Source organism: Petaurus breviceps, unplaced genomic scaffold (assembly GCF_028583685.1).
Source record: "Petaurus breviceps papuanus isolate PSGF00001 unplaced genomic scaffold, PetGlider_PUasm1.0 90847, whole genome shotgun sequence".
Taxonomy (NCBI): Eukaryota; Metazoa; Chordata; class Mammalia; order Diprotodontia; family Petauridae; genus Petaurus; species Petaurus breviceps.
This window is the reverse complement of record NW_027187360.1, coordinates 5,814,348-5,838,085: the sequence shown is the minus strand read 5'-3', so window position 1 is coordinate 5,838,085 and position 23,738 is coordinate 5,814,348. Positions and strand designations below refer to the sequence as shown.

At 39.4% G+C, this 23,738-nt stretch overlaps 1 protein-coding gene across 8 annotated transcripts in view; it reads left to right on the top strand.

Annotated features, from left to right (window-relative positions):
- The window catches only part of NFATC2 (nuclear factor of activated T cells 2), a 226,649-nt gene that overhangs the window by 24,456 nt on the left and 178,455 nt on the right, over positions 1-23,738 (top strand). For 6 of the 8 annotated variants that reach the window (XM_069072422.1, XM_069072417.1, XM_069072421.1 and 3 more), the window contains exons 2-3: positions 13,207-14,227; positions 16,204-16,375. In XM_069072422.1, coding sequence (XP_068928523.1) covers positions 13,207-14,227; positions 16,204-16,375 — 1,193 coding nt within the window. Of the gene's footprint in view, positions 1-13,206; positions 14,228-16,203; positions 16,376-23,738 lie in introns of those variants that run through there. The other 2 variants (XM_069072423.1, XR_011165323.1) reach the window with 2 other exon arrangements.

Genomic DNA, 23,738 nt, shown 5'->3' with positions numbered 1-23,738 from the left:
ATCAAGCTCAGTTTCATCCTTTAAAAAAGTGCAAATTGCAAATATTTTAATGTTCTATAATTGTAATCAGGCATGTAATACAGTATCTTTGAAGAAATTATTGAAATTTTAGGTCAGTTTAAAAATGTTCTATGGAAATTTCAAAATATTCATACTTGAATGTTCAGCCAGCATAATAGCTCATTATATTCTACTTATAGATGTCAAAATGCTGCTTACCACCAAGAATTTCTACATTTTTTCACATTTAAAATTTGTTTATGCTTGAAAATTTAGTCTTTGATTATGTTTCAAGCTATGTAAACATATGTTAAAATAACTGGTGTCATGGAAAAAGCACTGGATTTTCAATCAGAAAACCTGAGTTTGGATTCTAAATCTTATAGTTGCCCACTACCTAAATGACCTGAGACTAGTGACTTGATCTCTCTTGGATTTAATTTTTCCATCTCTAAAAGGTCGTCAAACTAGATCAGAGGTGTCAAACTCACTACCTGCCCCCAAACTCCCAGATAGGACTGAGCCAGATTAAAATGTACTTGGGAAATGTTTAACAAAGCACATACAAATATAATATGATACAGATAATATTAACTAATGTTTTTTCTAAGTCAATATGCAACCACTGGGGATTCCTTTTAAATTCAACAGCAATTGATTTCTAAGGACCTTTTCAGCTCTAAACCTATGAATTGATCAATTCAAGATTCATCCTTTATTGAACAGAAAAAAGTGCTTATGACCACCACATACCGTATATTGAGTGAACCTCCTCCAATGATTAGGATTTTACATTTTGGCTGGAAAACTAGTGTCTAGTGATAGCCTCTCCATTAATAATGATGGTAGAGGAATTATGGAGACTGTCATCCAACTACATGATCCAGATTCTGCCCTCTGACAAACTGACATGGTAGTCTAGAAATTTGGGAAAGACCGTGTGGCCCAAGTTTATTCCCCTCAATAACCATGAAATTTCCATTCTTCAGTAGTTACTCAGTGAAGGGACTTATTAAGCCCTGATCACATCTATGGCAATAACCACTTTGCCAAAATGAGTGCCCCAAAAGATCAGGTTTCTATATAGAGATAGGCATCATGTGTTAGCAGATAAAAAAAAAAACAACCGGTTCAAATCCTTGTTCTGTCATATACTAGCTATGTGGCCTTGATCCCTTCATCTCTCTGGGCTTCATCTGTGAAATGAGTGGGTTGGTCTAGATGATACCCTAGGTCCCATTTAGCTCTAAATTCTATGAAAAATTATAAGAAGGAAAATATTCTTGAGCTCTGAACTCCTGTGACCTCCACTAGTCTATGACTTCTTTCTTGTACAGTACAACTAAGAAGGAAAATGAGCTACGGATTGGGGTTACACACATCCTGACCCTAAATAGGCCAAATCCTCACTTAGTGAGAAATGAGGCCAAGAAAGAGATGTTTAATGATGAGAAAGAGTGTTTGGAGATCATCCATCTTCAGGTTGATATAAAGGAGACAGGACTGATCCTGAGGACAGCTAGATTCCTGGCCTACTTAAACCTCTAACTGGCTTTGTGGCCAGTAAGTCACTTCCCCTGCTATCTCTTAGTTTCTGTTTTTGAAAAATAAAAAAGTTGGGTTAAATGTGGTCTTTATAATCCCTTGTAGGTTTAGTGTTTTATGTTCTCACTTCTTGTCCATCTCTAATATTCTACATTCTAAGGTCTTTTCCTGCTCTAATGTTCTATGAGTTGAATCCGTTCTTAACTGATAACTTTAGATATTTGCAGATAAGTCCTTAAATATGGCCTTTGACTGGGATTTTGGTATTTTAAATGAGTTCCATTTGCCACCAGAAGGCCCTTGGGAAGGAATAAATGAAGCTGTCACATACTCCTTAGGAAAGTTTGGAAACACTTGTAATAGCAAGTACCCTCTCTACACACAGAGATGGTCCCAGTTCTTGACTTGAACCCTTGGATAGAATTCTGAGCTCAAGATCTTCAATCTCTAAATGCAGTCCTATCTTTAAATGATATTTTGGTAATGTGCTACTTAATATTGCCACAGAATTGTGGGCTTTTGCTTGGTTGGGTATGGGAGAAGGCTAAAAGAAAGGCTTTCATCCCCTACAGCATGTGAGTGGGGTTCCCTTGTGGCTCTTTGGATCCATCTTTCAGATGATTTGGTCAACCAGAGAAGGCCTGGGTCCTATTGCCCAGCAGTGTCCCATCTCCCTAGATAGTCTTTATGAGGATTCAGACCTGCTGGCAGTTCTTGACAAATGAATCCTGCCTTGGATACTGCATGTGAGGCTCCCAGACATTCTCCTTTTTCTTTTTCCATGGCATAGGAAGCAGATTCAATGACTGTACAATTCAGGCAGCCAATTCAGGCTTCTGTGCAGAAGCTGACCTAGAGGTTAGAGTTCTACCAGATTGTAGACTGAGCTAAGGGAAAACATACTAACCACCTCCACACCCCTCCCATACCCACACACCCATCCACTACCACCACTGCCACCAACAATAATAGCAACAACAACCTCCCAGAACAAAACTCCAGCCCAGTTTTATTTATTGTGAAGAACATGGTATTTCATTGCTGAGAAGAGCTTATCTTACTGGTTGCTGGTGATTGTTCAAGTCAGTCAGGTTTTCTCAGCAGGTTTATATTTTCAATGGGCAGCTGCATATGATTCTGGGAATACCAGAATTGAATGAGTGACCTTCAGTCTTTTTGAAAATAAAAAAGACAGAAAGGCAGAGTGGAAACTACTGAACATAATATTGATTGAGTGATGATGGGAGTCTTAAAAAATAGTCCTTAATGATTTTACGAAGCATTTTCTGGCTAGGTGGTACAATGGTTAGAGTGCTGGGCCTGAGGTCAGAAGGACCAGGCACTTCTTAGTTTGTGATTTGGGGCAAGTCCCTTAATCTCTGTTTGCTTCAGTTTCTTCATCTGTAAAATGGAGATTTTACATCTAACATCTACCTCTCAGGGTTACCATGAGGATCAAATGCGATAACATTTGTAAAGTGCTTAGCACAGGGCCTATAGTATCATCATCATCATCATCATCATGATCATCATCATCGTCGTTGGCGTTGTCATAAATCTAGTGAGACAAGGCAAAGCCACATGGCATAAGCTTCATTTTGCAAATAGGAAACTGAGTTTCTCAGAAGTAAATTGATTTGTTCACAGTTACAGGGCTAGGATGGCTTGGAGTTAGGATTTGAATGTAGGTCTTTTGACTACAAGTCTGATTCCCCTTTTTTTTTTTTTGGTTTTTGGAGGGCAATTGGGGTTAAGTGACTTGCCCAAGGTCACACGGCTAGTTTTTGTGTTAAGTGTCTGAGGCCAGATTTGAACTCAGGGTCCTCCTGACTCCAAGGCCAGTGGTCCATTCACTGCGCCACCTAGCCCACCCCCCCTCTGATTCCCTTTCTAAAAGAACATTTGCTTCTCAGATGATCCTGTGATAAGAGGTGTCATATTGTGCTGCATTTATGAAAAGTATAAGACTTGGAGTCAGGAAGATCCAGATTCAAATCCTGCCTAAGACACAACACAAAAACTAGCCATGTGGCCCTGGGCAAGTCCCTTAACCTGAGTAGTTCTCAGTTAAGGGAGATGATGGATCTGTTGATCTCTACTAGTGCTACCAGCTCTAAATCTATGATTTTAATTGAGGTATAGGGGTGTATGAAGGAACCTAACATTCTACCTATTTTGTTTAAAAATATGCCAGCTGTTTCTATTTGTGTTTTAATACTCTCACCTCTTGAACTTTCCCATCAGAAGAAAAAGCACTGCTCAATTCAGCATTCAGAAACATCCTTACAAAAGCATACTATTGAACTAGCCTGTGCATACTTATAAAGAGCTAGAGTCAAGTGAGAAAGAAAGGTGGCCTCATGGATATAATGCTTGTTCAAGGGGCGGCCAGGTAGCACAGCGAGTAAGGGCACCAGCTCCAGTGTTGGGATGACCTGGGGATTGAATCCAGGCTCAGACACTTAGCACCCACCCAGAAACACCTGGCCGTGTAACCTTGAGCAAGTTACTTAACCCTGATTGCTTTAAAAAAAAAAAAAGAATGCTTATTCAATTATGAAGACCTGAGTTTGAATCCTGCTTTCAGACACTTAGTAATTTGTGATCTTGAGCAAGGCACTTTAACACCTCCTTCTTCCCCCATGACTCAGTTTCTTCCTCTGTAAAATTAGGGGATTGGGCTTGATGGTCTCTAAATCCAAATCTGTGTTCCTGTGCTTCTAGTGTCTAGCTTCTACAGAAGTTATTTTAAAGAGGACACGTAGTCCATTTAATAAGTGTGGCCTAATCATATAGGAGTGGCCCTTCAGGTCCGAGTCTGAGATCTGTAGCCAATGAGATCACCCTGGTTGCTATGGCAAGGAAAGGAATGTCATTAATTCAGGTTGGCAGTGACCACTGCTTACGTGTGCCCAAGACAACAAGAACATGGTTCTGGCACCAAAGCTGTGGGGGAGAAAGTGTTAAACAAAAAGAACAACCCCCCACTTTGGATTTTAACTTGACTTTATAGAAGAGGGAAGTCACACTCCTAGAGTATGCCAAATTGTTCAATGGTCAATAAAGCAGTGAGTGGCTCTTTCTGAATGATCCAGAGGGATCTCTGCTGAGAAGCTTCTTAATAGTGAAAAGAAACAAGTCTTTTTTTGTTCAGCTCAGTGTTTAGCAACAGGAGATCTGCTGGTCTGCCAGGGTCTGCTGTGTAGGAATGTGGGGTGTGCACACTGGAAGGATTGCCTTCCAACACAGTAGGATTTTCTTTCCACTTACTAGGCCTCCTTACCCGTACTCCATGGATTTAGTTGTGACAAGTTCTGTCACTGAGGCTTGATCAATTCCTCCCACTGGAAATGCATTTTGATTACTTCCAAAGCTCAGAGCCCTTTCCTATGCTTGCTAAATGAGGTGGGCCTGATTCTGGTTAAGACTGTGTCCTCTATTGAGATGTATCACTGTTCTTGGCTCTCTTCTCTTGTAATTTGACCTCTGTCCTGATGTTCTGAGCCTTAAAAAAATCCCTTTCTTCATTCATTCATTCAAAGCACACTTATTCATCATCTACTATGTGCAAGACCCTGTATTGAGTCCTTGAAAAGATATAGAAATAAGTAAGATGTAGTTAGTCCTTCTTCACGGTTTGGTTACAGTCTGGTGGTGATGGTGGGTTGAAGATACCTACTCAAATGTAAAATAAATGAGATGAAGAGATGTGTATGAGAGGAATGAAAAATTGCTTTGAGATTAGACTGAAAATAGTCAGAAGGTATGGCATAGAGGTGTCACGGTCAGCTAGGTGGTGCAATGGATAGAGCACCAGGCCTGGAGTCAAGAAGACTGAGTTTAAATTCAGCCTCAGACCCTTACTGTGTGACCCTGGGTAAGTCACCTAACCCTGCTTGCCTCAGTTTCCTCATCTGTAAAATGAGCTAGAGAAGGAAATGGCAATTTACTCCAGTATCTTTGCTAAGAAAACCCCCAAAATGGGGTCACAAAGAGTTGGTCATGACTGAAATGAATGAACTCATCTGCAAAACTCCCATGACCTGAACCAGATTAAAATGTATTTGGGAAATGTTTTTTAAAAATGATAAAAATACAGCAAGGATAATGTTAATTTGTGGTTTTCTAAGTCAATATGTGACCTGCAAGGATAAGTTTCTATTTGAGTTTGGCACCACTCAAGCCTATAATGTGCTGGATTCTGAGAGGGAAGACCTAAGTTGAAATCCTGTCTCAGACACTTGCTAGCTGTATGACTGGTCAAGGTATTTAAGCTCTCTCAGCCTCGGTTTCCTTATCTGCAAAATAAGAGTAATAAAGGCAACCACCATACCTGCTTACAGAGTTACTGTGAGGATCAAATGAGTAAAGGGCTTTGCAAGCCTTGAGTTGCTATACAAATGTTAGCTATTATTATATAACAGATTTTTGAAAAATGGCAATGTCCCTGTCGCATAACTTTAGAGCAACAAGCGATGCTTCCCTCTATTCTAGTTCAAAACCAGAGACCAGACCGTGTCATTGCCAGCTGTGCTTTTTCAAAACTTTGTCTTTTACTAGCTTGGTTTTGTTTGTAGAGTCCATGAAATGTGTGTGTGTATGTGTGTGTGTGTGTGTGTGTGTGTGTGTGTGTGTGTGTTAAAAACTACCATTCCAGCCATGCCAGTTTTCCAGCACAAACCAATCTGTGCATCATTTGCAGCTACTCTCATGGTCCAGGTTATTTGGCTCATTGAAGAAATGCCTAAAAATTATAACTACTAAATATCTATACCAGACTCTTCTAAAGACTGAAAAAAAGCTCCATAGGGCTTTTAAAATAGAGGGATGGGAATCAGTGGAGAAAGATAGCAGATATTAAAGAATACTTCTAGAGTAACCAGATTAAAGAAATAAGTTGCATAGTTATAGAATATTCACTTTAGGTTTTGGCTTTATCTGGATGATTTTTTCCCTCTCTCTCTCTTTCTCTGTATCCCATCTCTCTGTTTCCATCTTGATATGATAGATATAGGGATTGGACCTGTGATTTTACTGGTAAAGAGAATTCCTGCATAAGGGAATTTGATTTACCAATGAAAAGTTGGCAACTTCTTTACAATTTATAGGTTTAGAGTGTTTCATTGAGAGGTTAAGTGAAGTGCCCAGGGTCACACAGCTAGTATATTTCAGAGATGAGACTTTGAACTCATTTCTTTCTGACTTTGGAAAGGGAACGAGAAGGGCACAAACATTTATTAAGCACCTACTATGTGCCAGACATGGTGATAAGCACTTTACAAATAACTCATTTGATGAGACTACCTCTCTATTACATCATACTGCCTTCCTCCAGCCCCATATATTTGTGTATTTACATGATATATTACAATAATTTACTGTAGATGTTGTGTGTGTATGTGTGCATATATGTGTGTGTATTTGGCAGGCCTCTCTGTTATTGCTGATACTTAGTGATTCACTGATCATTAAGAACCTCATTACAGTTTCAGTGAGAGTATGTCTAGAAGATGTAGTGAATTTAAAATTTGTTACTTAAAGGCAACTGGCAGTCTTTTAAAAGGGGGCCTTTCACATGGGGAAAATGAATAGACCAGATGAAAAATCCATTTACCTTCCTCAAATTTTTTGTGATTCCTTTTAGCCCGTTTGCTCAGGAAATGAGGAGACATATTGGTGCCGAAGGCGCCCTCCATCTTCTCCTGTTTCTCTGCTGTACAGCCACAATGCCGCATTTGTGGCATCATAATCGTTTCCATAGTAACAGACTGTGATGTCTCAAACCCAGAGCCTGAGCCTCCATACCACCTTGGGATGTGATCTCACCAAGTGAGGAGGGTCAGACCACCTCGGGACTTGGATGGGCACAATCCAGGACATAGAAGGAGCTTGGTTCTTTATCAAGAGGCACCCTTTTCTCTGTACAGACGTGGAGCAGAGCCCTCTCACCGGCACATATGTGAAAGCACAGTCCCCACACCCTTAAGTCATTAAATATCTCATGGCACCAGGGAAGAAAAAAATTTAAATGAACATTTAATACAGGTTCCCTGGCTGGGTTTCCATTTCAGTAACTCCATTCTACTTCCCCACAGTCACAGATGGAGAAGTTATTCTCTTACTGCCTGCCCTAAAAGACCTGTTGGGTAGCTGTGTTGGCACAGACCAGCCGTCAAGTTCCACTGCAGACTTGGCTGCATGTCAGCAGGGAGTGAGGGACAAGGCTGAGCCGTGTGGCAGCAGAAAAGTGCCAGGGGAGTCTGCATTCCCTCATGCTGTACTTTTGACAAAAGATTTCAGTGTTTTAACTTTGTTGGCAGGAGGGGAGTTAATTTATTTTTTCAAGGCATCAATTTTATTAATTTGAGCCAATCTTGCCTGTAAGCAGGGTGTGCAGTCCTAGCAGTCCCTAAGATCCCTCAGACCCAGGTGCTACAGTCCTTGAAATGCCAACATAATGACTAGAATAGCCAATCTCTAGCTCTTTAAGGACTACAAAGCACCCAGGGGAGCAGGTGCTACAGGTGTTATGACTGTCATTTTACTGATGAGCAGACAAGCTCAGAAATGGTAAGTGAGTCGTCTATGGTCCCACATCTATGAAGCGGTGGAATCAGATTTTGAACAGAGAACTTTTAGCGCCAAAGTTGACCACTCTTTCTATTGTATCAGAGTTCTCCCTGTGGGTTAAGGCATTGCTATTTCTAAGTCTATTCTTTCCAAGTGCAAATATCCCAGCAGCAGCAAATTGCAACACCTGGCTGTGAATTAATCTATCTGAGCCTCCCCCCAACTTTTTTTTTCTGTTAACAGGACAAATGCAAAGCTGAATGGATAGGGTCTTGAAAGTGGGGCTGGGAGGTGGGGAAAGAGACAAACTTTGCTGACTTAACAGTTTTGCTGAGATCCCACCCTTTCGAAAAAAAAAAAAAAAAGACAAAGAAAGTACCAAAATGCTGACCAAGCCATTTTATTTTTGTTAGTGTTCTTCCTCTTTTTTTTTCCTTTGGAGGGGGATGGGGAGACTTGTATATGAAATGTCCTTATAGGGTATATTTCAAGGAAGGATGAAATTTTCCTTTTTAAGTTCCTATCCTACTCCACTGAGTAAATCATAGATCTGCCAGGACCTTTGAATAAAGCTTTAATTTAGGACTCAACCTAGGGGTGGTCATATTTTCAACCTTGTCACACATATCTTAATATGATAATCCCAGAGAGACTGCTCATGTCACATCTGACCAGAGTTGTGTTCAGTTGTGGATATCATATTTTAGGAGGAAAATGGGCCATCTGAAGAGTTTGAAAGAGGTTAACTAGCATTGCAAGGGGGTTTCCAACCACGTCATTTGAAGGTTCATTGAAGGAACTGTGGAAGTTGAATGTAAAGATGATACTATGTCTTAAAATAGCTGAAGAGCAGTCATAGGGGAAGACAAATGAGTTATTCTTTGCATGTCCAGAAGGTAGAACTAAGATCACTATATGGAAGTCACCGGGAGGCAGAATTTAGTTGACTCTCCTAACTTTTTGACTTTCTTAACAATTAGAGCTACCCCACAATGGGATGTAATGCTTTAAAGGGCAAGGGTCATTTCATCACTAGAGGTATTTAAGCAGAGCCTGAATTACCACTTGTCAGGAATATTGTAGGGATTATTCATGCATGGGATATTGAGTTGGACCAAAAAGCCTTCCAATTCTTTGACTCTGTGATTTTCAATCAACCAATTAATATGCATTTATTAAGCATCTATTATGTTCCAAGCACTAGAGTAGAAATAAAATGACTGAAATAATTGCTGCATGGGAGGAACTTAGATCTGGTGAGATGCTCATCATAGATTGAGAGCTAGGAGGCCCCTTAAAGTCTACCCAATCCAAATTCCACATTTTCCAGATGAGGAACTAAGGCCAAGAGAAATTCAGTGACTTGTTCATGGACACATAGCAAGAAAGTAGTGTGTGAAGCAGAATCTGAAGCCAAGTTTCCTTGACTCCAAAACCAGCCCTCCATCCATTATGTCATGTGAGGAATGATTGAAGGAACCAGGGCTATTTGGCCTAGAGAAGAGAAAACTTAATGAGGACAGGGTTACCTTCCTTTAATTTTTGAGAGGATTTGTGAAAAGGGATCAGATTCCCTTTTTGGCCCCTGAGAGCAGAACTAGGAGTAATAGGTCAAAGCTGCAAAGAAACTAATTGAGGCTTTATGTAAAAATAAACAATAATAATAATTAACATTAACAACTAGAATTTATATAATATCTAGTGAGGCAGGCCCTAATCTCATTATTCCAATTTTGCAGCAAAAAGCAATCAAAACCTTCCTATCAGAGCCATTCCAAAGTGGAGTGGGCTGCCTTGCAAAGTGGTGGACTCTCCTTAACTATAATTCTTTAAGCAAAGGATGAATGAAAACCGTTTGTGCAGAGGAGATTCTTGTACAGTTGCTGATTGGCTACCTGGCTTCAGAAGTTCGTTCTACTGCTGAAATTCTGAGATTCTAAGATTTAGCATATATTCAAGGGTAGACTTGTTATATAGGCTTTTGCCATAAAATTGGAGGGTTGCTGGTGATTAGTATTTCTAAGATGACAGAAGCATGATGGGGAACCCTTACCATATTTATTTTTAACAAGGACCCTTCAATTCCATTTTATTTCTGGTGCTTATATTCTCTGTCACTATTTATCAGAAGGAGGAACTAGTGGATAGAATGCTGACCTTAAGAGTCAAGAATTTCTGAGTCAAATCCTACCTCAGACACTTACTAGCTATGTGACCCTGGACAAATCACTTAACCCTCTCAACCTTAGTTTCCTTATCTTAAAATGGGGATAATAATAACATCTACCTCACAGGATTGTAGTGAGGATCAAATGAAATAACATGTAAAGGATTTTGCAAAATTTAAAATGCTATAAAAATACAAACTATTATTATCATTAGGAAAACAACTAATCATGAGAGTCTTGTGGCTAGGATTCTTGAAGCTCTATTGTGATTTGATTGGATCTATATTCTAGTCCTATTTTTGTCATTCTTCAAGATCATTGAATCTCCTCCTCCATGCCTTAGGAATTGTGTAATTTTAAGCTGCAGCTGACATATTTAATGTGAATGTGGATGTGGTCTTTGGGAAAGCACAACTATTGTTTAAATGAATTTAGCACCAAATTCTCACTAGTTAAGGAAATATTTCATCAATATACTGCTTGCTTATGGTATTTACTGTGAAATGCTCAAGGGACCAAGAATTAAATGATTTTAAATGAAAGTGTCATCTTCCGTCCTCACTTCTAGGTTCATCAAAAAATTTAAACAAAAACAAAAAAACCCAAAACATGATTCTTGAATTAAAGACAAATGTAAATATTTGAATAACTTTGTTTAGTAAATGAGTACTTGTTTTTTTCACTCCAAGATTGCAGTAATGCTATAGCTAATGAAAACTATTTCAGGTATTTTGCTTCTTAGTATAGAAGGTATGTTCATGATAAGGCTGAATAAATCTTTTTGGATAAGGCCAGATTGTTCACTAAGTCACATCTAGGTTATTGTTTAATCGGTTTTAGCTGAGCAGTACATTCTAAGAATGTTGAAAACATAAATTTGACTTTGATCTTCTAACTCAATTCAAAAGTTAATAACTGCCAGGCAGGCTTGCCTCTCTTTTCTTTTTAAGAATTTTGAAATTAGTCTTGATCTTGAACAGTAGCCAGATAAATGGCACCCTGACTTCTGGATTTAATATAAATTTTGATTTGTTCCAAGTTGTGAGTAGAGAAGGGGCTAGTCATTTTACCCAGATCATTCTCTGGAGGGATAACTGCTTTCTGAGAATGAATTTTCTCAATGGTACCCCCAGGGCCAATCCAGGGTGGATATAGTTAGGCAATTTGGCTCTTCAATAGAGAGAGTTCTTTGTATAGCCTAATGAAGGTCCCAAGGTGGTTAGAGACTCCTCTGTAGGAAGGGTTGTCCACTACAAATGCACCTTTGTACTAAAAGCAAGTTGTACCCACAAGTCTCCTGTGAGTGAGTGAGTGGCTACTATGAACAGTGACTATGTTTTCCAAAGCCCAAATTGGGAAATATAGTTTTGATGCATTATTCCTTTTTTCAAAGAGAGACAATGTAGCATAGAGGACAGTTGGCCTAAAAACCAGGACGATTTGGGTTCAAGTCTTGCCTCCGACTCACATGCATGGCTGGGTGACCTTTGGTTCAAGTCCCTCAAACTCAGTGTTTTAGGCAAGTCTCTAAGACTGTAACATGTAGAGAAGGTGCTGATTTATCTAGACTGAGGGAGGTTCCTTACCTGGGAGTTCCCTATAGTCAGTAAAATCACAGGTCTAGTCTCTGTGGCCTATTTATGAATATAGTTTTTAAAAGGTTTTTTTTTCTTTTCTTGTAATTGGAATTGTCTTGCAGAATCTGGGATTTTTGTTTGGCAGAAGCATGAGTCCTCGAATTTTGCTGACTCAGTTATCTAGAAGCTATTTGTTGAGTATTTCATATATACAAAGTCTAGCAAATCTCTGGGAGATAGATACTAAGGAGATCCAGTCCAAATCCTCCAGTAATTTGTAGTCTAGTATAGGATCTAAGGTATAACACATACAAAGTCAAGCAACAATGTAAGAGACAGGACAAGACAATACAAGAGACAGGACAACTGAAACTGAACTACTTTGAAGGCTTTTGGAGGACCCTGTGAGAGAAGGGGCACTTGTGGAGGAGCCCTTTACAGGTGTTAGAATCATGCCCCTAGGGGAATTTATGCTGCGCTGGCCCCTTCTCTGGGGGGGATAAACAGAATTTGATGCCTTGGGGTTTTTTTGTCCTGCCACTAACATGCTGCAAAACCTTTAGTAACTTAACATTTTCTAATTTCTCCTCCTCTACCATTGAAAAATTGGGATAACAGTCTTTTCTTAGACAATCTATCTCATAGAGTTGTCTTGAGGCAAATGCTTGTAAACTCTGAAGTGCTCTTAAGAAATGTGAGTTGTTATTAATATGATGATTATCATTGTTTGTAGACCCTGAGATGGGATGTGGGGATTGTATTGGGGCCAAATCAGTCAAGGAAACTGAGTCCCAGTTGCACTATCTGCATATCAGCTCATGCTGTGTTCCCCTGGTCTGGGAATGCCTCTCTTCCTCCTCATTTTTCAAAACCCACCTAAAGAAAGTAGTATGTCATGGAAGTAGGCACATTGGTTTGGGTTGCTGGAAATATGGCTTTTAGTTCCTTTTCTGCTGAGTGACCAAGTCATCTGGCCTCTCAGGGCCTCAGCATCCTCTTCTATAAGTTGGATATGGTGAACTAGAAGACACCTGATATCCAGTCCAGCTCTGACATGACATGCTCTGATTCTCAGATCCCATTAATTTAGCTGCATAAAGAACATACTAAAATTGGTCGAACTCTCCTCTCTGTTCTCATTGAATCTGGTGTGGAGCTGCTTGCCTCCTGCTTTCTACCTTTTCATTAAGTCACCAATCGAGGATTTAGTTTGGGCTTTAATGTTTTGCTTTTTAAAAATAATAATAATAATAATAATAATAATAATAATAATAAAAATAAACCCATGATTGCTCAGCTTCAATAGTACTATTTTATAGCCTTAAAAGAGACCCTTCTTTTTCCAGAAGAACCGACTTCACATAATATCGTCAGCCCACCCTCTGGATGTCCTGATGATGTCCTGGATTATGGCCTCAAGCCATTCACCCCCCCTCCTAGTAACTCTGCAGATCCCATGGGCAAATACGGACAGCCAGATAGCATAGGGGCAAAATGCTACCTAGACCCTGCAAAGCATGTAGGGGCCTCGGCTTTGAGTCCTAGGATCGAGATCACTCCATCCCATGAACTGATACAGTCGGGGGGGTCCTACCGCATCAGAGACACAGATCTTTTGGTAGAGCATCTGCCCACCTCCGCCACTGCTAGCCCAAGGTTTACTCTGCCGGTCCCTGGTTTTGAGGGCTACCGGGATCCGCCTTGCTTGAGCCCCGCTAGTAGCGGCTCGTCTGCAAGTTTCATTTCAGAGACCAATTTCTCTCCCTACACATCACCGTGTGTCTCGCCTAATAATGGCCCTAGTGACGACCTTTGTCCACAATTACAAAACATCCATACTCATTATTCTCCTAGAACCTCTCCAATAATGTCACCACGAACAAGCATCACAGAGGAAACCTACTTGGGACGACACTCACCCTCGCCCCGTCCCAACTCCAGGTCTTCATCACCCGGTGCGAAGCGAAGGTATTCTTGTGCTGAGCTCTTCACTACTCAGCTGCCCTCGGCCTCTCCACACCAGTCTAGGACCCCCTCTCCACAGGCCTCGCCCAACGTATCGCTGAGGGAAGACGGACTTCCAATCACTTGCACCCCGTTGCCCGACTCTACCATTCTTATGGACACCATGAGCAACCTCACCACAGATCCCCCTTGCGGCATCCCCTCCAAGATGTGGAAAACCAGCCCTGACCCATCACCAGTTCCCTCCCAAAAAGCCAGCATGCCACGGCATACCATCTACCCGAATGTAGATTATCTTGGCCCTTGTGAGCAGGAGGAGAGGAGAAATTCGGCTCCCGAGTCGATTTTATTGGTGCCCCCAACTTGGCCAAAGCAACTGGTTCCTGCCATTCCTATCTGCAGGTGAGTTGTGTGAATTTAACATGGCTCTGCATGCTGATTAGTTTCAATGCTTACTCTAGTTCAATAAATATTTATTAAGCACAGCTACCTGCAGAGCACTGTGCTAGGCACAGGAGTTACAATCAAATGAAATAAGACACTGCTGTACCCCTCATAAAATGTATGGTCTCATGGTTGATCTGATGCACACATGGATAGCTGTAATCAGAAATAGGACTATGAAGTACACAAAGGAGATGCAGAGTGCTTTTTGATTTTTACATAATGAATTAGACACATTTCTATCTAATGGATTGCATTTGGTGAAGCCATGATATTTGATGAGGTATTAAAATAGGTTTTCTAGTAAGCTGGGAAGACAAGTAGATGTGCTAGGGTAAAGTGTCACGAGAACACCATCTCAAAGGATCTATGCCATTATGCATTATGTATGACAAATGCCTGGGGTTCAAGTAGAAGGTCAGTCTGACCCAATTTTCAATGTTGTGTTTTAGTAACAAATGGCTCCAACCTGAACCAAAGTGAATGATGCCCAGTAGATCCATATCCTTAAGATCTTAGATTTACTAGTGTGGTTATCTATGGCCGTAACTTGTAATCTGTTCTTCCTTGGGCTGCATTTTGAAGTGATTCTCATTGTTTAAAAAATGAACAGCAATAAAAATCTTGGAGGAAAAATGCAGGCCTAGAAAGAAAGAAAAAAGAATATTTAATCCCAGTGTTATTTTGATCAGGTGCCTGAGATCAGTGATATACTGTAAACAAGGGAGGTAGAAATAAATTCTGAACTGCCTAAGAGACACAGTGCTATCAAGTAGAAGTAAGAAAACTTGAGGACTTTACCTCCTTCTGCCTCTATTCACCTGTAAAATGGGTATAATACTTGCACTACCTTCCTCAGAAAGTGCTTTGCAAACCTTTAAGCCCTACAGTAATAGTAGCTATAATTAGGTCTGAGGTTATTCATTTTAAATAGTGTAGCCTCAAAGCTGTATAGTATTAGAAATAGCCTGCTCTGAATATATTATTCTGTATAGTGTGCATTATCTTGTATTCACTCACCTGAAATGTTATAGGGAATATAGGATTTAGAACTGGGAGGGACCTTTAAAGATCAAATAGTAAAAGTCCTTCATTTTACAGAAAAAGTAGGTTAAGTGACTTGCCCAAGGTCACTTAGGTAGTAAATAAGAGATCTGAAAGTGAAGACTTATTCTAATCTGGTACTTGCTGATCCATAAGATAATGGAATAGCACTCAGGAGAAATGGATTCTCAACCCAATTCTGCCTGTCACCAACTCGCCTCTGTGACTTTGGGTAGATTTATCTAACCTTTCTGTGACTGTTTCCTTTCTGCATAGTGAAATGATCTTCAAGTCCTCTTTGAGCTCTAAAATGCCATAATCTAAGTGAATGGAATTAGCTAATAAATATCAAGTACCGTGCCAGGCTCTAAAGGGTACAGAAGAGAAATGCCCTCTGCCGACAATGAGTTTAAAATCTAGTTTGAGCATCAAAAGCATCCACAAATAATTCCATTAGCAAATAATAATAAATGACATTTTCATAGCACTTTAAAATTTACAAAGCAATAATATATACTATAATTATGGGACACTTAAAGCATCATTTGAACATAGGATATAATTTTTTTCCTTTAAGGCACTGAGCTGTTTAATTTTTCAAATCAATTTAAAAAACAATTTATTAAGCATGTAATACACTGGTGATGTAAAGACAAAAACCATGCAATGCTTGCCTTAGATGAAGAATTCGCATTCTACTGAAATCAATACCAAGACAGGATACCTCTACACTCCTCTGAAACATATCGTGATTGTGAATGGCATATGCATCAGACTCTTTAGAATGCGTTTGTTCTGGGCAGGATAATTTGGCAGGATAATAGGGAAGAGGGCACATTCACATGGATTTGATGTGTTTCTTATACTTTTTTCTTTTTCATTTTCTTCAGCATTCCAGTGACTGCATCCCTTCCACCTCTTGAGTGGCCCCTTTCCAGTCAGTCAGGGTCTTATGAACTTCGGATTGAAGTGCAGCCAAAGCCCCATCATCGGGCACACTACGAGACAGAGGGCAGTCGAGGGGCCGTTAAAGCTCCCACAGGAGGTCATCCTGTGGTCCAGGTATGAGTATGCATCCTTTTTCTACCCAGTGCCTTAGGTTGAGTACTAAATGACCCACCTTTGTTTCACAGCAGTCATGTACAAGAATGCAATCATAATCACTCTTCTGAAAGGAGATTTTGGGTCAATGGAGGTTAGCTTCCGGTCACCCAGTCTTAATTGATTTGGAACTACTGCTGGTAGTTCCTCTTGTAAGCTAGGTGGTGAAATGGATAGAGTATGGGACCTGAAGTCAGGAAGATCAGAGTTTGAATTCAGCCTTAGATGCCTATTACCTCTGTGACCCTGGATAAGCAACTTCACCTTTCTCTGCTTCATTTTCCTCATTTGTTTAATGAGGAATAATAGTAGCCTCTACCTTCCAGAGCTGTTGTAAAGATAAAATGATATAATATTGATAAAGTATTTGCAAATCTTGAATCATTATATATAATAGAAATGGTCGTCTTAATGGCATTTCTCTTTCTGGGCACCAATCTGCAGAGATAATTATGCTTGATGAGGTTTTCTAAAGTTTTGCCAACCATTTAGTCAACATTTTTATATGTTTTAAGTATGGGATTAAAGTATGGTTCCATCTCTTCCTTATCCAAATCTGCCTGGTTCTCCTACCACTGACCTAACCAGAGATATTTCTTTAAATCTTCACAAATACATATAGTAAGTTCCTGTTTCTCCATAATATTTAGGGTTTGGAGTATTCTGGTCATCTGATTGTTCTGGAAAACCAGGAGTCACCACTTACAATCCAGGATGTGTCTTAATGTCAGTATAGATCAAGGATTCTTAACCTGGGATCCATGTCCTTTTCTAAAAAAGACTTTGATAACTATTTGAATGTAATTGGTTTCGTTTGTAATCCTAAGTATTTTATTTGATGCATTTAAAAATATTATTCAGAGAAGGGGTCTTTAGGTTCCAACAGACTGACGACCCCCAAGGAGTCCATGATACAAAAAAAATTAAGAATACCTGCTATAGATGAAATCTAATTTACTACTCTTGGAATCTCAAACCTGCTGCTAGGGTGTGGGCTGTTCATTGGAAGCAGTTGGTGGCTAAGGGGATAGAGCACTGGAATAAAAAAGCCCTGAATTCATAATCCTGACTCAGACTTTTACTAGCTATGTGAACTTGGGCAAGTCACCTAACTGATGTCTGCCACAGTTTCCTTCACTGTAAAATGGGCATAATAACAGCACCCACACTGCAGGGTTGTCATGAGGATAAACTGAGTTATTATTTGCAAAGCTCTTAGTACGGTGCCTAGAACATAGAAGGTGTTTAATAAATAAATGTTTCCCCTTTCTTTCACATCTATAGAGGTCCCCATTCCATTAGATTGTAAGCTCCCTGAAGGCAAGAGCTGTCTTTTGTCTCTTTTTGTATCTCCTGTGCTTAGCACAGTGTCTGATTCATAGAAGACACTTAATAAATGGTTATCAATTGATTGATTGCTTCCAACCATCCAAGTTCTAAGATGCTGCCTTTGGTAGACTTGTTTAAGCTTCAACTCCAATAAGCCTTGATTAAATGACTCCTTTGTGTGGCATAGTGTGCCAGGAAGTAGGAGAAATATAAAAGAAAATAAGCAGGGTCCCACATGTAATCACATCAATGAATGAAGAAAAGGATTCAGAGAGTTAACAGAACAAATAGAGGAAAACTACAAACAAATTGAACGTACATTCTGGGTTTGAGATTCCCGGTCGTCATCAGACTTGGGGAACGAGTGTGTTGCATGTTGCCCTTAGTTTAACTTCTTCCAGCCTGGGAGGAAACTGCAAAGAGGTCGTATTGTTCTCATTTGTGGTTGTGAAAATGCAACGTGGCTTTAAAAGTCTTTGGCAGTATTATAAGAGGCTACATAGAAGGAGATCATTTTCTTTCTAAAAAATGAGATGTGATACTCTACTTTTTAGTGCAATTGGAATGAACCCATGAATGCAAAATGTTCTGTAGGAGAGAAGAAATTTGGGGAGAACACAGTTAACAGTTAGATTTGGGTAGTTTTTCTTCTTAAAAGATTCAGCTATATGATGTCCCAACTGGATTGACAGTCTTTGGGGATGTGACAGACAATTATTTTTATTAGTCTAGTGTTGATCAGTAGGTAAGAGGCAGAAATGAAAAAAAAAAAAGAATAGATTTTAGTAACTTAGTATAATGTCCCTAATCTTTCCTTTTTCTATTTTTGGGACAGGATGCTGTGGTCCTCATGTGGACAAAACTGCTATTCTATTCAAAGGGAGTTTTGCAAGATCAGGCTTTAATGTTTCCTAAGTTCTTTATTTTATGGGCTCTAATAATATCACAACTAAGAGTGCTATGTATGAATCCATTGTGATTTAATTCTCTTGGCTGCTTAAGCTCATTATCAGATACTTGCACATAATATCCTCAGAGTTGGACTTCTCTTAGGTTTTTCCCCCCTCTTATTTGCTCATATAAAGAGACTTTTAAGAAATTTGTAATTACCATGTATTGTATTGTATAACCAATTACTGTACGATATTATATATCATTGGTATTATCATCAAATGAAAATATTACCAGGAAAATGACATTTTGTGTTAGTATATAGTCAGAAATACAAAGCCTAATAATAGTGACATATTTCTGAGGTGCCATTTAAAATTAAGAGAGGTAGCGTAGTATAGTGGATAGTGACTTGGCCTAGAAGCCCAGAAGACCTGGGTTCAAGTCCTACCTCTCATATAGACTGTTGGTGTGACCTTGGACAAGTCATTTCACTTGTTGGTACTCTAGAGAACTCTCTTAAGACTTTGAGTTACAGAGAAGGTGCCTTGCATTGATTTTCTTACCTTGGAGTTCTTTATGCCATTGAAATCACAGATCCTGTCCTTGTCCCTATTTATCATTTACAAAGCTCTTTCATATACATTTACTATCCAGTCCTTATAATATTCTTGTGAATTAGATAATGCAAATGCTGTCACTCATGTTTTGCAGAAGAGAAACTGAGGCTCAGAGGGAGGAAACAGCTTGCCAAGGGCACACAGTTAGTGGTAGTAGGATTGTAAGGAGAGTCCTGATGCTTTAGTTTGGTGGTCTTTCCACTGACCTATGTTGCTTTGAGTTCACATTCACAGGTTTGATACTTAAGTCTCTTAAACAGATGTTCAGGCATATGGAGAAAATGTGGACAATTCCTTTATGTGGATTCATTACAAATGTTGAAAATATCAATTAGATTTAAGCCATGGTAAGAATTGTGGGTTTATGTGGCCAAACCCTATGTCCTGGAGCTGCACCTGCATGGTTTATGACATGAGAATCTGGACAAGACTAGTAAAAACCAACCACTTTCATCTTGTAAGAAAAAGCACATATATATTTGGCAGTGATTTCAATCCCCTGAATTTCAGCTTTTGAACTGTCTGCTACTCAGTTCAAATTATGTATACAATAGGGCAGAAATAAAACAGACAAGGGGATTTTCTGGTTTTACTAGGCAGTGCTGTGATATTGAAAATAAACAGAAGCTTTTGAGTAATTGATTGTGAGAAGGTTTCATCCCTTCCCCTTTTATTAACTAGTTAAAATAGTGTTCAGAAAGTAGTGTTCAGAAAGTTCTTTCACTTCTAAACTGAAAATAGGAGGCTTGATTGGATATGTTCTTATTGGGGTCGAATAGTCTATGCAGTGGTAAATTTCTAGCTCTCATCTCTTCTGTCCCACTCTCCAGGTGCATCTTCATCTCAGCACTGGAGGTACATAGCTGAGTGGTTACTCAGACTTTAGGAGAAGTTCATATAAAGTAGAAAGTACCATTTCAAGCAGAAATTGACTTTTGTCAGTCTATAAATAACACTGGTAAGGACAGAAGTCCTCAGTGGGTAATCCTTGCTTTCCATTCCTACTTGTCAATCAATAAGATATTTATTTCATTTAGAAAGCATTTATTAAGAACAGACTATATACCAAGATACTGTGCTAAGCTCTGAGGTTACGAAGACAAAAGAAAAAAAAAACCATCCCTTCCCTCAGGTAGTTTACTTTCTATTGTGGGCAGAAGGCAAGGAATGCAACACTTCCAGGTAAAGAGTAGGGAAGGGATTGTAGTAAAGTGGGAAAAGTGCTACATTTAAAGCTGGACAATTTGGGTTCCAATCTTGACTTTGATCCTGACTACTTTTAAGACCTAAAGCAAGCCATTTGCTCTCTCTGAGTTTCTGTTTCTTCATCTTTAAAAGGAGGGGATTGGATTAGAGGATCTCTAAAGTTCTTTCTCATCTCAAATTTGTGATTTTATGCTATGAGGATATAGAAGTCATTGCCATTTTATGAACATCAATAAAACCTTGCCCACAAATCTTAGTGAGGTAGTAAGTAAAATTATAGGGGTCCATGGGTTCAGATATTTCAAAAAATAGTTTTATTAGAAATATGAGAAACTATATATACCATATAATCTTGAATTTAGAACATCTCCCCAATCTGGTTTATATAAATTAGGGTGCAATCTATAAAATGTTGTTTTTATTTTATTGCTTTGAAGAAGATGTCATTTTAGGGGTGTGACCTATATTGATCAATGGTTCATGTCTGGATCATTTATTCAACAAACTTTTTTTTCAGAGACAAAATGAAAAAAAAAAACCCACCAAAATAATTCCTGTCCTCAGGGGGCTTATCTTTTACTGGAGGGAGGGGGAAAGAATTTATCATTTAAAGCGATAAGTAAGTACAATATAATTTGAGCAGGGAGAATGCATTCATAGCTAGAAGATCAGGAAATGCTTTTGGTAGGGGATATTATCTGAGTTGAGCCTCAGAGGAAGCTAAGGAGGCTAAGAAGCAAAATCTGTATATTGTAGGAATAGAGGAGGAGAAACTGCAGAGGTACAAATGCAGGAGATGGGAAGAGGACAGCAAATAAGTCATTTTATTTGGAAAAGATAGTAGGTGAAGAAAACTGAAATATCTCAAAAAGCAGGCCAGATTTCAAAGAGATTTAAATGCTAAGCTGAGGAGTTTCTACTTTCTTTTAGGGCCACCCAAGATTCTTGAGCAGATCTGTGCTTTAGGCAGATGATTTTGGTGGAAGAAAGAGGCTAGAAGGAGGGAGGTCCATTTGGAGGCTACAATACCCTATGTAAGAGGTTGTAAGATCCTGAGCTAAATGGTGGCCAAGTCAATGCTCAGAGGTAGTGCTAACAACACTTGGAAATTGATTAGTCATAGGAAATGAATGAACGTGAAAAGTTTGAGGATGACTGTGCGGCAGTGAGGTGGGGAGGCTAATTGGGTGAGGGTGTCCTCAATAGAAAAATAGAAACCTGAACTAGAGGTGGCATTAAGTGAGTTGTGTGCATTCTGTGACAGTGAATTCTGGTTTAGATAGGAGCCTCAGTTCCTCATCTGTATGTAATTGGGCTTGGACTGATTTCTATTTGGACGTGCCTCGGACTGATTTCCCCTCAGGCAGAGGAAGTCGTTCCAGACACGTCGGAATAAAATTCAGTCCGAGCCTGTCTGAGTAGCTAGTTACATATAAAATGATGGGAATTGGACTAGATGATTGTTAAGGTTCCTTCCAGCTCTGAACCTGTGATCTTATGTTGAGATGCCTCTAGGACGTTTAAGCAGAGATATGCCCCAGGTAGCTGGTGACATAGGACCAGAGCAATGAAATAACTTTGAAGTCTAAGATGACTGGTGAGATATTTGTAAGGAACATACAACAATCAAGTTTAGAATGGCAAGTGATGGTAACAAAGACCCTCGGCTCCCTCTGAATTTTACTGCCCACAGACTAAAAATGAGACTAGAAACTGACCCCAGTTTTTCTTTCAGACCAACAAACTATTCATCTAAGTTCAACAAACATTTATTAAGTATCTACTTTGTATGAGGTTCTTTGCTAGGTGTTTGGGTAATAAAGATGAAAAATTAATCCAGTCTCTGACCTCAAGAAATGTACAGAAGAGAGGCAGCTAGGTGGCACAGTGAATAGAGCACCCATCCTGGAGTCAGGGGGACCTGAGTTCAAATCCTCCATGTAACTTTCGGCAAGTCACTTAACCCCAATTGCCCTCCAAAAAGCAAAAAAAAAAAAAATGTACAAAATAGTGACTCATTTTGTAGTGCTTTGATCCTATGCAAAATACCTTTTCTCACAGCATTATCTGTGAAGTAGGTAATTATCACATTTACTTTAAAAATGAAGAAACCAAAGTTTAAGGAGGTTAATTCACTTGCCCACAGTTACATAGTTAGAAAGTGTCACAGTCATGATTTAAATCGGTCCTTTTGGACTGGGTACAGCATTCTCTCTAACTGTATCATGCTGCAGTTTTAGATCTCGAAAACAGAAGTCTTCAGAAGTCCCTGGGAAATGTCAGGTACACAAGTTAAAAGACCTAGCATTTGGTAACTCAAACTCCTCTGACTCATGCATCTATTTGTCTTTGGCTCCTTCATCTCTTCCCTTGGTCTGAGACTGGGTTCTTCTTCCCTAACTGGGGGTTCTAGAGGAAGCTTCAGATTTGAAACCTCTCTGTGGGTTTAGTTACTCAGAAAATGCTTTTCCAAATTCTCTATGGTAATCCATGTATAATGTAGAATTCTACTGAATAGCTTATCTTGTAATGACCCTAATTGGCAGTTAGCTAACAAACATTCTATCATATTTATGGAGGTCTCAGACTTTGGAGGTTCTTCCTTAGAAAATTGGTGATTTATTGTGGAAAGACTTTGCTAGAATCTTAAAAGAGCATCTGCTAGGGGTGAAAAAGTAAAGCATTAATAATTGAGTGACTATAATTAATTTATTCATTCAACAAAGTTCCTACTATTTGTCAAGGCACTGTTACTTAATGCTGGGAAAGGTATTGGAATTAAGTGAGACACTTATTTCTCTATGGATGAGGGAGACATTATGATAGAGTAGAAAATGTTAAGGGGACCCTATTACTGGACTGGAAGTCAGGAGACCTGGTTTGAGTCAGTGGCTATGCAGTCAGATTGATTCTGTGAACTTGAGTGAGCATGCTTTATCAGAGATGTGAAGTCTGGAAGGGACTTCTGAGGTTATCTACTCCAGCACCTCTCTTCTAAACCTCTTTGGGGCTCAATATCTTCTTTTGTGCCATGAAGTCTGGACACAGTTGAAAACGCTATGACACTTGACCAGGCAGTAGGCCACTTGCGTTTTAAGACACATTTTGAGAATCATTACTTTTGCTGTAAGGTATTATACACAGGCTTGGAGGCTTTGGGAAGCTATGTTTGTGTTTTAACTACACATTGAAAGAGGCGAGTTTTCTTAGCTGAAGAGGAGAGGATTGAATGAGCTAATCTCCAGTTCCCTTTCTACTCTTCTTTCTATGATTTTGTA